The sequence below is a fragment of the Carassius gibelio genome, chromosome A10 (assembly GCF_023724105.1).
Source record: "Carassius gibelio isolate Cgi1373 ecotype wild population from Czech Republic chromosome A10, carGib1.2-hapl.c, whole genome shotgun sequence".
Classification (NCBI taxonomy): Eukaryota; Metazoa; Chordata; class Actinopteri; order Cypriniformes; family Cyprinidae; genus Carassius; species Carassius gibelio.
The window spans coordinates 10,886,647-10,902,952 of NC_068380.1; the positions used below are offsets into that span (position 1 = coordinate 10,886,647).

Sequence of the window (16,306 nt, forward strand, 5' to 3'; positions counted from 1 at the left end):
AAGTGTTGGTGGGTGGGAGATGTAATGTGTGCAGCCCCTGGGTGCTCATGGGAGCTGTGCTGCACAGAGACATGTTTGAAAGGAGCTTAAGAGCTGCCAGCTTTAAGCAGTGACTCCTAATGTGATTACTGAAGCATGGAGGCCACAGCCAAACGTGATCCAGAAACAAACCAGCACTCAGATTTACAGCCTCGTTGGACACTGTACCTGCAAGACTATTTGGTGCAAGGCAAGATGGCATGTGCTAGGATCAGTGCATCGGATTAATTAAGACTTGGGTAAAATTAAAATACAAGTAGAATTCTTTGTGCTTTAAAGTTAACTAGAGCTTCAGATATCATTTTCTTTTTTTTAAACTATAGGAACGGAGGCCATTGTTAAAATCAATTAATGGCCAAAGCTTTTAATTGATAAAAAAATTCAGCAGGACCTCTGGATTGTGACTGACTGATTGGGTGTTGCAATGTTATTTATATTGGTCGACCGATATCAGTTTTTGACAGCTGATGCTGATATCTTGGAAAGCAGCATGGCCAATATAAAGCAGATATAATCTTTTTTTCATATATATAAAATCATATATATATTTTTTTCAAATAAAGCCAAGGTAACACTCATTTTACATACAGCACACAATGAAAATGACATGAATATGACAGTGGGCAAATGCATAACGAACAGCCTAATTTGAAATCACATGTTTGAAGTTTGTTGATCGGGTATTTTCAGTCAAGCAGAACTCTCCTCCTGTTGGCATTAAATTTACATGGACCAACTCTTACATGTGATCATGCAGGATATAAATGCACACTTCACAAGATCTCAACCAGATCCAACTAAGTCTGCAAGTTTTGTGAAATTAAATGTTCATTAGTCATTCAAAGATTTGTTTAAATTATATAAATGCGTATTTGCTGAATGCTGACCGCAAAAGATTAAGTATTATAATGTTTGCCTTTCTATTACTAATAATACTAAAGCAATAGTTCAAAAAATTCCCTCCTCGAACACATCGACCAAAACCGATATTTGAAAAATGGCAGATGTTGCCTGATATATCAGTCAGTCACTAGTTATTTAGACTTAAGAAACAGCCCAGTCCAGCTGGTGTTTTATGCAACAACAACATTCATCCTTTTGCTGTATTGTAGTAAAAGATTTAGAATGGATTTTTGCCCTGGGATCTAGTTTATCTTCTGGCCAGTTACAAATTTTGGTAACACTTTAGAATAAGGTTCCATTAGTTAATGTATTAATTAACATGAACAAACAATGAATAATACATTTATTACTGTATTTATTCATCTTCGTTAATGTTAGTTAATGAAAATACAGTTATGGACCTTATTCTAAAGTGTTACCCAAATTTTAGCTATTGGTCTTTATTCTGGTGAGGTAGAATACATTTTTTTTGCCTTTTTGTGTAAAAAGAATAATCTGCTTCCTTTTTTTGTGTGCGTTCTTTCACTCACTTCTGCAAATTGCTCCCCCATATGAAAGGTACATATGATGTTTATAGACAGCAGCAGGTTGGTGACCAGGTCTTTGTGTGTCCTCTCCACAGGCGAGGATGATGGTGTGTGGGAAAGCGGTCTGTCCTACGAATGTCGAACTCTTCTCTTCAAGGCCATTCACAATCTGCTGGAGCGCTGTCTGATGAACCGTAGTTTCGTACGCATTGGAAAATGGTTCGTCAAACCCTACGAAAAGGACGAGAAGCCCATTAACAAGAGGTAAGAATACTATTCCTGTTCAGATGTTCTTTCATTTGCTCACATTGTCTAAAATTGATTTTATGTTATCTGTAACTACAAGGATTCATTTGATCACTGCTTTGATAGAGCTTGCAATTTTTGCATCCTACACTGAGGTACTTGCATTAGAGAAGTGCTTGTTTATGAAGCTCAGGTTTCTATACCGAGTAAGATCTAGATCAGGTGGCCTCAAATCAACCATGCTTGCTTCTCAGTCTGACTCCAAAACATGAATATCATTGCTCTCAAAGCATATTTACACACCATCTCAGTGGGGATTTGAATACAGAGATTGGCTACTTGTGCAATAGTGCAATAATAATTTATTTTAATGCCGTTCTCAGGCTGCAATATGCTCTTGTGTGTTTGTGTACATTAGCTTCTTGCAGGCGCGCAAGTGCTCCGTCTCCAGCGCTGGATTTCTCCCTGTCAGCATCTGTGCTCTTTGATAAGAAACTGAGATGACGTGTGTAGAGGTGGAAAAAAAAAGAGCAGCTTGGCTTTTCTCTGCCCTCTGTCACAGTTCTCTTCTCACAGCGTCATTTATTTGTGCTTTTCTCTTATCTTGCTCAAGGTCATTTATGCACTCTATTAGCACAGCCAGACAGCTTTCAAGTAGGTTTAGAATACTTTTTTCTGTCGTGCAACAATTCACAGCAATGGTTGAACATCTTCAAATGCAAAGCAAGATATGTATTTGAGATATGTATACTGAAATTAATATTTTAATCCTAGAGTCTTTAAATTGTAAAGGATCAGAGGCTGTTTGTTAAACACGGTTAAAACACACATTCCTTTGAGGTCTGTTAACAAGGCTCTAACTGTGAGTCTGTGTGTTTTATTGCTCTGTCTGTCTGCAAATCACTGTGAAGTGACAGAAAAAAGGAACAACAGCGCTTCCTCCTTCAGCTCACCCTCTTTCACTCACACACTGGCACTTTCCTTCCCTCCCTCTTTCTATTAGTAGTTTCCTTTAGTCAGTGTGTTGAAGATACAAGCAGTCATGCAGATTGACTTTCTAATTTACTTAAATTTTTTGTCACTAGCATTTGAAACCAAACGACCGTCATGACTCGACATGTGTTAACCACAGCTTACAGACTCATTAATTATTAATTGAATACATGCATATTTCCCACATACTTTCAACTTCTTGTCTCTCTCTCCTGTTGTTAACTAATAAAATGTATAGATTATCATCCACCTAGATGATTGAAGCAAAGGTATGAAATTCAGAAATTTAATGTGGGGTTTGTAATATTTGCTGCTTACATTTATTGTTCAAAAGTTTGGGGTCTGTGATGTTTTTAAATATGTGCTGATTTGGAGCTCAAAAACATTTCTTATTATTCTCAATGTTCAAAATAGCTGTGCTGCAATAATGTTTTATACATATATTTATACATGTATTTACTGTCACTTTTAGTAAACATAATAGACTTGGTTGACTAATTAATTTCCTAAAAAAAACAACAACTCACAATTCAAACCGCAAATGTTTGAAAGATACTTTAGACAAAACCATTTGTCAAAGCGGTGCATGATTTCTTTGTGTGAAAGTTTCTGCAGAGTCTGTTCTGTGGTCAGATTTAATTCATAACACCTAATGTCACAGACTGTGTGGTAAAACATCTTAATGTGTGCAAGTGGGTGTTTTGTACTCCCTATATCCTTATGACAAGATAATATGAACTGAAGGGATCTGATTCTCAATTTGTGCTCACTGAGCCTTTTAAATAACAGACTCCGAGGCATAGGAGCGGAGAACAAGGTGTAGTAATGGGCTGTTTGGTGATTAGCATTTCTGCCTGCCACACTGATTCCCAAAGCCTGCTTGCATTTCTCTTGGTGCCAAATCCCTCAGTGATGGCTTGTGTGTTCAAGACTTAAGCATGTGTATTTTTTTCCACCAAGGAGGCGTTTAATTTTGTCCCCTAAGAGCCATCCTAGCAGAACACACGTGTCCCTTAGAGGATATCACCTGTCACAAATATGGCAGTGGGTTCCTGCATGCCATAGAAACTCAGAAAACGTCTTATTCATAAACTGGCAAGGGCATCTTAACAGATCCTTTTTCAAACCAGATATTATAATGTTCTGATTTCAACATTCGTTTGGAGCTCTGATTGATTTTATTTTTAAAAGTTACAAATTTTTGGAAAGTTTTTATTTAATTTAAGAAATGAATGCTTGTATTTAGCAAGGACACATTAAAATGATCCAAATTGATTGTAAACGCACAATAAATAAAAATAAAAATAAATACTGTTCTATTTAATTTTTACATTTGTTGAAATTTACAACACTTACAAAAATGCAGGCTTATTGAGCAAAAGAGACTTCTTTCAATAACTAATAATCCTACCAACCCCAAACTTTTACACTGTAGTGTAAATGTTTTCTGATTCATTGTTTTTATATTGTCTTTAACATCTGTGGACGTTTAGATTAGGTAAGGTGTGTAAAAGGAGTGGAGCATTGTAGACATACACACTTGTGTTCTCTTTTGAGGGATTACCATAGTAAACCTGTTAGACTTCTGTTTTGTCCCTACCCTTACTTCTCCTGACGCCAGTCCTATAGATCCTTCCGCACGGAAAACACACAGCCTCTGCAGCGCCGCTGGCTTCCTCTTCCTCTCTCTCTCTCTTTCCCCGCAGGTTTTTTAAGAATTCCAGTTCATGAATAGACCCAAACCCTTCCTGTTCTGTTCTGCGCTGTGTTGTCTTGCATATGAGCTCACAGAGTTTTGTGGTTTCGCTATAATTAGAGAATCTGTGGGGAAGGGAGCTCAGAAGCTATGCTCGGAGAAATGCCAGGGAACTTGTTTTGTTGTATTAGAAGTGTGTGTATATATATATATATATATATATATATATATATATATATATATATATATATATATATATATATATATATATATATATATTTACTAATAAATGGTTGGCACACTCTAGCCATATATAGAAATGCATAGTTTATGCATGTGTTTGTTGTAACTATGCTCAGTCACTAGGCAGTTATCTCATTGGCTGGCTGTACTGTCACACGGCACTGCTCTGTAACCAAACCCCCCCGATGTGTTTTAGCTGCTTACATCATCCTTCATACAGGTCAGAGCTGTGATCGTGCGCGCTCTCTCTCTCATGGTGGGTGTGAGTAGCAGATCTGTTACCATGGCTAATCCACAGATCCAGTGTGTTCTTTTATGGGCAGTGTTCACAGGGGAGCTTTGGTGATGCGTGAGGCAGTGCAGAACATGATGCATTCCCTGCACGTCACTGCACATTACTCAACAATTATTGTGATGTAATGTCGCAGTCATACTGTAAAGGGTATTTAAGATGCATCTGTGAATACTTTTTTTTTCTGTTTGTTTAGTAGGGTGGCGGAGGAGACAGACTGCAGCTGCAGTGCTGAATATATCCATTAGGATACCTGCATGCATGAAACCGCACACATTTATCCACATCTGTACACACCCACAGAAATGTCACCTAATAAAATCATGCGCTTACATGGGCACAAAATGATTTGCATGCAGAAATGCATGCACTGTCTCCCTTGACATGCAAACCCATGACAGACTACAAGCTAGGATGCTTTTATAGGGGTATGTACACAACTGTCACAAATGCATTCACACTCCACCAGATGCAACATCTTTTCAGTGACGGGATTCTGTTGAGAAAGAAGCGGCATGTGATCTGGTGTGTTTATCTATTATGAATGAACTTGCTGTAGCTATACTGCTAAAAGGATAAATTTGTCCACACCAGGTTTCTTGGTCACTCACAACCAGGCATGCTGAGAATCTTTGCTCTTATGTTCACGGAATTGGGACATCTTTAATTTGCAAAGTTCAAAAGATCCAGTCTCCTAAAAAATGTGTTTCGTTGGTGATCCTTTGAAAATTCAGGATGCAATTGGCTGAAGGCTGAACCTGAAAATACGTGTTATATGATAATCAATTAGTCAAATGTATTTAATAATCAACACTCAAAAAACAAAAAAAAAAACATGAGTTGTACAGGCATTTAAGTTGACCGTATGGCCGTTTTGAAGGGTTAGTTCACCCCAAAATGAAAATTGTCATTAATTACTCACCCTAACGTCGTTCCAAACCTGGAAGACCTTTGTTCATCTTCGGAACACAAATTAAGATATTTTTAATGAAATCAAGAGTACTATCTGACCCTGCATAGACATCAATGCAACTAAAATGCTCCCAGTTCCAGAAACAAAGTAAATACATCGATAAAAAGATTTGGCCGATATTTTAAAGCCAATACGTAATGCATTATTTTCTTCAGAGACGCTTCAAATGCGTGCTGTTCACCATGATGGATGTTAATTGCTTGAAATATGATTGGAATCTCTTAGAAAAGGAAATTGCAGTCAAGTGCAACATGTGCAGGGCAAGTCTTTTATATTTTCTACATAAAATTATAATAAGAACATGTACTGTAAAATAATCTTTGTGCACCGATTTGAACTTTTAAATATAAAGATTTATCTGTAAACAGCAAAATTGCATTCCGAAAGGTGCATCCCTTAATATGTAAAAAAGTTTCTACTAGTTGTTTTCTAGGCTATCAGGCTTATGTTGACTGTGTCACGAGAGTTGTTAATGTTTTATTACTTTTTATTTTTAAAAGTCAAATTAAAAAACAATGTGCATTGGTGAATCATTCACAATAACATGCATTTAGAAAACGCAAAAAAGAAAGAGGTTGTTGACTTTGTTACCAGTAGGAATTTGGTGCTTGGTTTCACAGATTTTACTATGTTTAAATACAGTTAACATAAGGCAACAGACTTCCTTCCTATAATGTGAAGTGTTTTTTTTTTTTTTTGCATATTCTGTCTGGGCTTTTCCTACCATTGCAGTTTGGATGGGAAATAAACCGTAGATCCAGTGTGTGTGCGCACAGTTGTTTCATGCTGAAATTTCAAAGGCATGGCCAGATTATATCATTTATATCGTCTGATAACCTTTTTTTACCCATCAGTCCTAGACAGCCTCAGATAAACACACTATAGTAAATCTGCCCTGACGTAAATCTAGAACCCTGCTCAAACTACAGCTCCTAGATCCTCTGCTGCTTTCTGAGCTCAGTTCCACAAGTCTGATCTGAGATTCCTGACATTCCAGAACTCCTACTCTCTCATTTCCCATTTCTGTTCTCCACTCACACACTCAATAGCTGACACTACACACTGGTCATAGATGACAGCCATGCTGAAATGTCAACTCTTTTTCTCTCTTTTTTTCCTGTTTCTTTGCATTTTCATTCACATTCACATGCTCACTACACTCTAACTCGCCTTGATTCTGTCTTCATCAGAAGCTCCTTTCTTTGCTGTAGTGGAGATGTGTGCGAATTCAGAGTGTGTCTTTTGGAGAGATTTATGATATGTGGAGATGTTCTAGGGTCTCTGTTCTGGCACCTTCACGTATTTTCAAAAAAGCATGTTGATTAAAATAGTATGTTTTTCCTGTAAAATTTCGTTTTGATCTTGAAAAATAAATGGGCAGTATATTGAGGTAGTTAAGGTGGAATGTCTTTTTTTGAGGGGTGTGTTGACTCGAGGAGCATTATATAGTAAATCTACATAAGCTTGGATGAAAAAGTCCACCAAAAAAAATAAAACAGCTTTGGGAAAAAATAAGCAAAAGGGTCTGTATTTTTTAACCTAAAAAATTACAACATTTAAAGCTGAATACGTTTTTTTTTAGCAAGCATCAGTATTTATTTTCTGTTTATTAGTTTTAAAAACAAATTTTGTTTTAAAGTGTTCTTCAAAACCCATCCATGTGCGGCTGTTGTGATAATCTTTGTAAAGATTGAGAGTCTCCAAGGCATGCAGCCAATCATGTTGTCTTTTAGTTCAAAATGTTGGCTTTGTATTTAGTGAAAGGCTGTTACATAAGATCAATAAAACATTTAATTAGCATAAGTGACTGTTGACTAACAATGTTTTGTTTGAGAAAAGTCTCGCCGGGTTTGTTCAGCTGTTATGACGAGGCAAACAGTTAAAGCGCGCAGAATACGAGCTCTAGTTATCGAGTCTAGAGGCTTTTAAGTTCTCTTATTGACTCTAGAGCGCTTTAAAGGCCACGCTTTATGAATGAGTGAGACGGATGCTCTCTTTTGTGTGTATAAAGGCTTTGTTTGGAGGACCTTTGATGGATGCAGTAGACAGTGTATGTTTGTGTGTTAACTGCCATTGCTCTGTGGTCGACTGCTTTAATCTGAAGGTATTTCAGAGAGTCTCAGTTCTCTATTTGTGGCAAAAGCGCTGCTGTTAGTAATGCACTTCTTTACTGTGGCTTATGTCTTCCAGGGGTATGGTTTGGAGAGAGAGGGTGTGTAACGTCATGTTCTACAGTTGATCACCTGATCTTTCTACTACTGTTGGTCAGGTGATGGAAGACGGAGAGTTTGTCATGTGTTTTAGAAATGTGGTTTGTCATAGGGATAGTTCGCTCAAAACTAAGTATGATGTGAGGAATATATGACAGAATTTTTTGTCCTGACTGTTACCACATAATTTCTAGTTTAACATTAACAGACCGGTGTTTTTAAGTGTTTTCTATATACTATTACGGTGTTTGTTATTTTTTTAATTAGCTTTTATTTTTTTATTTTCTGATTCTATTTAATTTATTTATTTTATTTATTTTATTTTTTTTTGGTAATTCAGCTTAAACTTATTTCAGGTATTTCGTTTTTTTTAATCTAATATTTATATTTAATTTTAGCTTCATTTCAGTTAACAAAAACTATTTTAATAGGTTTAGCTGTAGCTAACAGTAATCACATTGTAACACACTCATGTGACTAAAGACAATGCAAGACAATTAGATGTAAATTGTTGGATGCTATTCAAACAACTCGGCCAAGGGGCTGCAGACACCTCCTGTTCATGTGCCTGGGTGTGATGTGTGTTTGTTAAGTCGTTGACTTGAGGTATGAAGTGTGTTTGTGGTTTTCGTAGTAGGAGTTTGCTACACCCTGACCAGAGCCACTGCTTTCAGGAAGTCAGTAACAGCCCAATACTACAGCTGTGGAATGTTACTTCTTTTGCTCTTGTTTTCTCATGCTGTTTTTCTCATCACAAGCTGTTACTGCTCGTTATCTTTAGTCTAGTCCTTTTTCCCTCTAAACCTCACAAATAAGTTAACCTGTACCTGGACGTGGGTGCACTGAACTCTCTTTGTTTGCACGTGTCAATGTTTACGAATAGATTAAATGAAACAGGACAAAATTAATCTGGACAAAGTATATATATCATCATAAAGATCTAAGCCTCAAGCATTGACAACAGATTGCTGTTTTTTCCAATGGAAAGCTTATAAAGAATGTATTTGCTAAATTTGTGTAAGCAGTACACATCAAAACATGAAGAATCACAAAGCAGTACATACCAGATTTGTTGTAATAACGAGTCATAAACACATCTACAGCTGTAAATCCCGGTTTAGTTAGGAAAGTAAATGTCTACTGAACGAAATCTCATGGAGCACTTTTAGTCCAACGAAGCAATAACGTTGTAATATATCCTTTGTTTACGTTTCAGTTCTTAAGTTTATTAGGTTACAGTATTGTTTGTGTCCGATATGGAATAACTCCCGCTCAGAAAACTGTGACTTGGTAGTAAAAAACAGCATGGTTTTGTAGTGTACAGTGCCACAAACAGAATGAGACGATCCACAAAAAAAAAAGTGATAGGCAGAAGATTGTTTATTTGAATTCTGGTGCTCTCTCGTAACAGCTTGTTACGCGCTCTGACGCACCTTAAAGTCCAGCAGTTTAACACTAATATTGGGCATAAATGAACACGTTAAATATAAAGTATTTAAAACAGGTAAGTTCATATGTTTGGAGTAAGTTTAATTGAACTGATGCATCAATCATACAGCTCTCCGGATCGCGTGCCTCATAACGAGACCGACGCACCGCCACAGAAACAAGAATGAAATGCGTTCTAACATAACGGTGGCATTAACTCAGTTAGTGAGGGCTCGTTTAAAATATTGCACATATATAGGCCGTTCAGATTACTTGTTAAAGTGCAATGAAATACCTTATGTCTGGAGACAATGTACGTCTGTTTGTGGATGGAGACTTTGTAACGGCCGAAACGATGCATCACATTATAGTTTGGAGTGCATGAAAATAATAACAAGGTGGCAGAGCGAACTTATGGATGATAAATTTGCTCTGCCGCCTTGTTAATATTTTGTCTTTATTTGTAACGCCAAGAAAGAGTTAATCTCTCACTTTTGAGAAGAGCGTGATGCCGTGTAGCAGCCATTAAACTCCTCCTTTTCTATCTCTATCATTTCATGGATTTAACGAGTTATCCGAGTCAAAGCGGACAACTTCAGTGACTACAGGCTCTAATCCTCCTGCGCTGGCGGTGTGTGCGTGTGTGTGTGTGTGTGCGCGCGTGCGCGAAATGCGGGGATGAAGTGAAATAGCTGGGCAGTTTTATAGCTGAATTATAATAAGCAGCCTAATAAAAATAATAGTTATTATTATAATCTAATACATTAATAGGAGAATGAGCCTAATATCGTCTTGATTATCGACGGAGAAATCTGCTTCTGTCAATATCTCTGATTATCGTCGATACACAATACAATCGTCTATCGGCACAACCCTATGCTTCATTTCTAGCAATCTCAGGATGTAGACATAGTCTCAAAAAAATGGTTACAGGAATCTCATTTTTCATGGTATCTTCAGTTTTGAAATAGAAACTCATGACACACGTGACTTTCAACCCATTACTTTTCTAGATTGCTCCAGGACTGATTTCATGTATTTTTAGATTAAAATAAAATAAAAAATCAGCGTGGTAAAAAATGATTTTTAAGGCACTTGACCATGTCTATAACTTTTCATATTTTTGAGCATTATCAACTCAACAAATCAACAAAAAAGTAAAGCCTTCTTTCCAAAGAGACCAAAATTATGTATGTAATACTGAAGTGAGGAACGGTTGCAGTTTTAAGTTAGGTAGGGCACTTTCAACTGCATGTCCCATAATGGGGGGTCTGGTTAACAGGTAAATGTATACCGCTCCTCTTCCTTTCTTGCTTTTAAGCTGGAGATGTGCTGTCATCATGATTATCTGGTGTTATCACGAGAGGTGGTGTCCTGAGCTCTATTTTTGGTCTCTGTTGACTAGTGCGCAGACCATAAAATTGTTTTGCAGTTGCATTTGTGACACTGCACCACAAAACCAATTTTAAGTCGCTGGGGTATTTTTTTTAGCAACAGCCAACAAACATTGTATGGGTTAAACTTATAGATTTTTCTTTTATGACAAAAATCATTAGTATATAAGGTAAAGATCATATTCTAAATTTCCTACCGTAAATATGTCAAAACGTAATTTTTGATTAGTAATATGCATGGCTAAGAATTCATTTGGACATCTTTAAAAACTATCTTCTCAGTATTTTTATTATTTTTTTCGCATCACATCTACGACATCAGTATCATGCAGATACTGGCCCAGAACGCGAGATCAGAGGGGAGAAAAAAATGATCTGATACCTATGTCCGATACCTATCCAACGCAAACCATGGGAAAATCTAGCTTAAACCATTGCCTAAATGCTTGAATATTAGCATTTCCCTTGCTGTGACATCCAGGTAAGCGCGCAGCCTGTCACATGATAACTGTAGAAGCCAATCATAGTCGCATGAGTATGAGAGTTAGCTAACTTACAAAATAGCCATGTCAGCGGTGTGGAAGTATTTTAACCTTAAAGAGGAAAAAAGTCCAACGGTCGTATGTAAAATTAGCGGCCCTTGCCCCTTTTAGGTCCGACGCTAAAGTGCTCTTGCGCTCGTTCTGCGTTTTCTTCCGAGGGAAGGGGTGTGAGATATGAATATTTTTGATCATGGACGATAAAAATGTCTCCACAATCTGCTTTTGGAGAAATATCATTGTATTATGCTGCAGCGCACATTCTATCAGCTGCAGTTCTGGCACCATGGAATGAATATACTGCGACAGCCGACATATCCAGTTATAGGCAGGTATTTATGTCTATGTCCAGTACCACTGCTCCCTATACACAGAGTACGCAGTAGGGCACCAACTCCCAGGGGGGCACCATCCCAGTTGCTCAAAAAAAAAAAAAACTTTAGTTTAATATGTATATTAACGTATATGTAAATAAAAATTTACAGACGACTCACACGTGACGCGCCATTCCCGCAGCCGCTCCTGCTTGCTTGCTCTCACTTCATGTTTGCAGCTGTCGGCTGACTGCAAATGATCATAACTGATGGATAACTTTGCCCTGGAAAAAACAACCGTAGTCTGGCGCCGAGATGAGGGAAAGAAAAAAGTCCAAGATCAGGCCCATGCATCACTTTTAGGTACTTTTATAATCCTGTTAATCTTTTTTGGATTTTGATAACATTAAGTTAATAACGTGTTTTGTTTTAATGTCGGTGATATCACCGCAGCATCTGCCTTAATATCCTCTTAGACTTTCAATGTTCCGTTTAATTCAATTCAAATATCGATCTTTTATTTTTGGCCACCCCGTTTTGCGATAGAAAAACTAGCCTCTATAATTTCTTCAACAAAAACATGTGGACATCACAATCCCAAAACTAATCCTTGTTTTTATTGAAGTAAAGTTTTCATGTGTGTAATATCTGAATGCTTGAGACTATAAAATTAATCAGACAACAGTATTAGTAAAATCATAGCCATAGGCAACTTTCTAGCTACAATTGTAATTTTTACTTGTTCATTAAATTTTTTAAATGCTAAATAATATTGTACCTGCAAAACGCTGTTTATTTATTTGTGTATTATGTGTATTTGTAATGTGTATCTTTGTTTTATTGTTTTTAATAGTTAAAATAATGACATAGATTTTTGTTTTTAGGTGGCTAATTGAGCAAAGTGCTTCCTTTTATTTTATTATTATTTGTATTAATTCAAGAATAAAATGAAAATATCGGATTGATATCGGAATCGGCGATATCGGGACGAGTGGTATCGGGACATCCTTAATCACATTTTCAAATAGTTGTATCTCAGCCAAATATTGTCCTATCCAGACAAACCATAAATCAACTTAATTATCAGCTTTCAGGTGTTGTAAAAATCCCATTTTTGAAAAATTGACACTTAAGACTTGTTTTGTTGTCAAGGGTCACATTTGTTAAAAATACATAACCGTTTAAAAAAGTTTCGGTTTGGCACGATTTAAAAGCAAAATGTTTTTGGGAAAAAGTATCTCATGCTCAAGACTGCATTTATTTGATCAAAAATACAATAATTGTGAAATATTATGCAATTTAAAATAACTTTTATTTTTGTATTGAAATGTATCTTGAATTTTCAGCAGCCATTACTCCAGTCTTTAGTGTCACATGATCCTTTAGATATCATTCTAATATGCTGATTTGCCACTAGGGATGTAAACGATTAATCGATTATCGGTTAATTGTCGATAAGAGATGCGATCGATTAAGGTTGTCCTTGGTCAGTTAACTGGCTGTGGGACAGATACAACTCCTACAACTTGTTAATTCGTTCCTACGACTTAATTTGTGGCAATTGTCCACGTTTCATTTATTTTGTTCCCTAAATAACCCATGATTTAACTGAAATAAGGGAACAAATTAATAAATCGAATATTCTTAATTCATGAAATTTTTAATTTCCCTTCCCATGTTTACCGCACACCATAAGAGATGCAATTAAAAGTTAAAGATGATAAAATAAACCTGCAAAATTAGAGGGTTAGACTGTGAAGATATAAGAAAAGAAACGGCAAACCAGAACAAAGCCACATAAATTAAGGCTATATCTCGAACGGCATCCAGAGGCATGGTACGATCTAACATTTTCCTAACCCTGCGAAAAGGTGTTTCTCAGCTGTTTCGATCGCGTCAGAGCCTGGAGCAAACGTATATTCTAGCGATTCAAACTTGCATCACAGTCTGTTCATTGTCAAAATAAAGTCAACTAAACATTTAAAAGGTTACAGTGGTCAGTTTAAATAGACCGTTGTATACCAGTTCACCCTGCTGTTATGCCAAGGACCTTTTTGCTCATATAAAGAGGATAATCTTTTCCGTCTATGTGTGAATGTGTGAGTAGTTTACATTATAAATAGTGGTTAAAAATTCAAATACATTGCAAATATGTAAACATTTGGATTTGTGTCAAATGAGACATGAGCAATAATTTCCAAATAAATCTAGCCAAAGCTCGTCCTCGTATGCAAGCATGCACTGTCATGATCTAATGCACTGTATGCCAGATTTTTAAAAACAAATAGGCTAGGCCTACCGGAATGCAAAAATTCAACAACAGTGTGTTTTTGCTGCATCAGTGCCGATGGACACTGTTCGCAGTCGCAGTCACAGGCGCATCACAGTTACGTTTGGGATAATTTTATTTTAAATGTCATAATGTCAGTTGAAAACATTGCTATTGCTTTAAAATACAACAACGAGCACCACAAAAACTATTTAAAGAGGCTCGTTTAGCGGTCTCCATGCCAGAAAACGGTCAACAAAGTAAACCTCAAACGTATGGCATGCTCTCTTCAATTTTTAAAATGCTCATAATCACATCTATTCATTTTATAATTCTGCTACTAGCATTTTATTCAGACTAAAAGAGCATTTTGTGTGTGTGTGTGGCTTTTGCATATCCTATCATGCCGTTGACTGCGTGCCTGCAATAGATGGATTAACGATTAATTGATCGTTAATTTAAACGACAGTCGATCATAGAATTAATCGATATTTTAGATCCCTATTTGCTAAAAAATATTTCTTATCAATTGAAAATGGTTTTGCTTAATATTTTGTGGAAACCGTGATGATTTATTATTATTGTTTTTTTAAGAACAGCATTTATTTGAAATGCAAATCTTTTGTAACATTGTAAGTGTCTTTAGTGTCTCTTTTCAACAATTTATCACCTCTCTGCTGAATAGTAGTGTTCATTTCTTAAATTAAAAATACACTGTCCCTAAACTTTTGAATAGTAGTTTAAGTATTTTTATTTGGCATTGTTTTTTCTCTGTTTATATGTGACAAACAGCACAGTTGAAGATGGAATTTTATTAATCTTTTGTATCCTCTGATGATGAATTGCGCAGGGATGAGGTTTCTTAAAGTACTACATTATGCCTTTTCGACTGTTACCTTTCATGTAGTGTGTCATGTGGCTGTATGTGAACATAAACTATCTGCAAAGTTGTGAAGTCAACAGTGCACAATAGATTAAGTTATTGTCTGTCAAAAAAAAGTCGGCTCTCAATTACCTAAATGAGTTGTCAGGAATTTGAAACTTATTCTGTTACTGCTCTGTGTAACAAGGTAACACATTTGCATAATGTCTGCCCATGTTTTACATCGCCAACTTGCCTGCTCACAAATCTGTTTTCTGAGAAAAGTAACATGTTTTTTTGACCTTGCATGCATGTAAACTTGTTTTAGGAGGCTTATAGAACAATATTAACAACCTTAAAAATAGCATAATAGGTGCACTTTTAAGTTGCACAAGTTGATGAGTGTTGCTCCCTTTATTTTCTATTTTCAGTTTTTTACTTTTATTTATTTTTAGTTTTGGACCCTGGTCTGGTGTGAACTCGGGGAGGAACAGTGGTTACAGGTCATGTTTTTGTTTTGGGGTTGCTCAGGGATGCGCACACTGATTGCTCTGTCTGCCCCTGAATAGAGAACTTCAGGAGCATGCTGTTATTGAGCTCAGTGTGTGTGTAGACCATGTGATCAGATGTGATGGTGCAGCAGTATTGAGCTTGCTCAGAGAGCCTACTTTTATGCGTTGTTGTTGAGAAAGTTTAAGACTTGTGTGCGCCTGAAATAACTAATGCAATGGCGCCAGATTGCAGTTGCTATAATATCTCTACGGGGGCAGCCTGCTGTAAAACATTCTCGGAGTCAGAGAGCTGTAGAAATGCATGGGGTCAGTGTGGCGTGTTTACTCTGTCTAGATGTGACGTAGTTGCAAAACAGTGTCTGTCTCTGTGGGTTAGTGGCTGAACCTCTTCTATGGTTCTCTCACTCTCTAAATGCAGATGTTTGGCAAGTGTCCATACTGATGGCATGCTGCCTGTGCTTTTTTTTTTTTTTTTTAGTGAGACTTTGTGTAATTTGAAGTTTAATATTTAGATTCAGGGGGCTTGTTCAGATGTCTAACCTTAAGTATGAGTAATAGTTAATGCAGAAATTGTCATAATAAATGTAATTAATTCATGGAGGAACTTGACTTTATTTTACGAGTGTTTCCTTTTAAAGCTTCCTTTTCATGTAAATACAAGAGTTTTTCTGGTTTAGTAATTTCGCAATGGACTAGTTTTGCTTTATGATGCTTTAATGCCTGTGATGATTCCAGATCAGCAGAGCAACTCTAATGCGCCGTTGAACGAAGGATTTTAAGCACATATTAGGAAGCTGTCGTAGTTTGGACTGATTTTCACAGAGCTCAGGCTTTACAGAGTTCAGAGTGTGACTAATGTAGAAGAA

At 36.6% G+C, this 16,306-nt stretch overlaps 1 protein-coding gene across 2 annotated transcripts in view; it reads left to right on the forward strand.

Moving 5' to 3' along the window:
- The window catches only part of LOC128021145 (mediator of RNA polymerase II transcription subunit 13-like), an 80,825-nt gene that overhangs the window by 23,986 nt on the left and 40,533 nt on the right, over positions 1-16,306 (forward strand). For both annotated transcript variants that reach the window (XM_052608134.1, XM_052608133.1), the window contains exon 3: positions 1,565-1,733. In XM_052608134.1, coding sequence (XP_052464094.1) covers positions 1,565-1,733 — 169 coding nt within the window. The remainder of the gene's footprint in view (positions 1-1,564; positions 1,734-16,306) is intronic.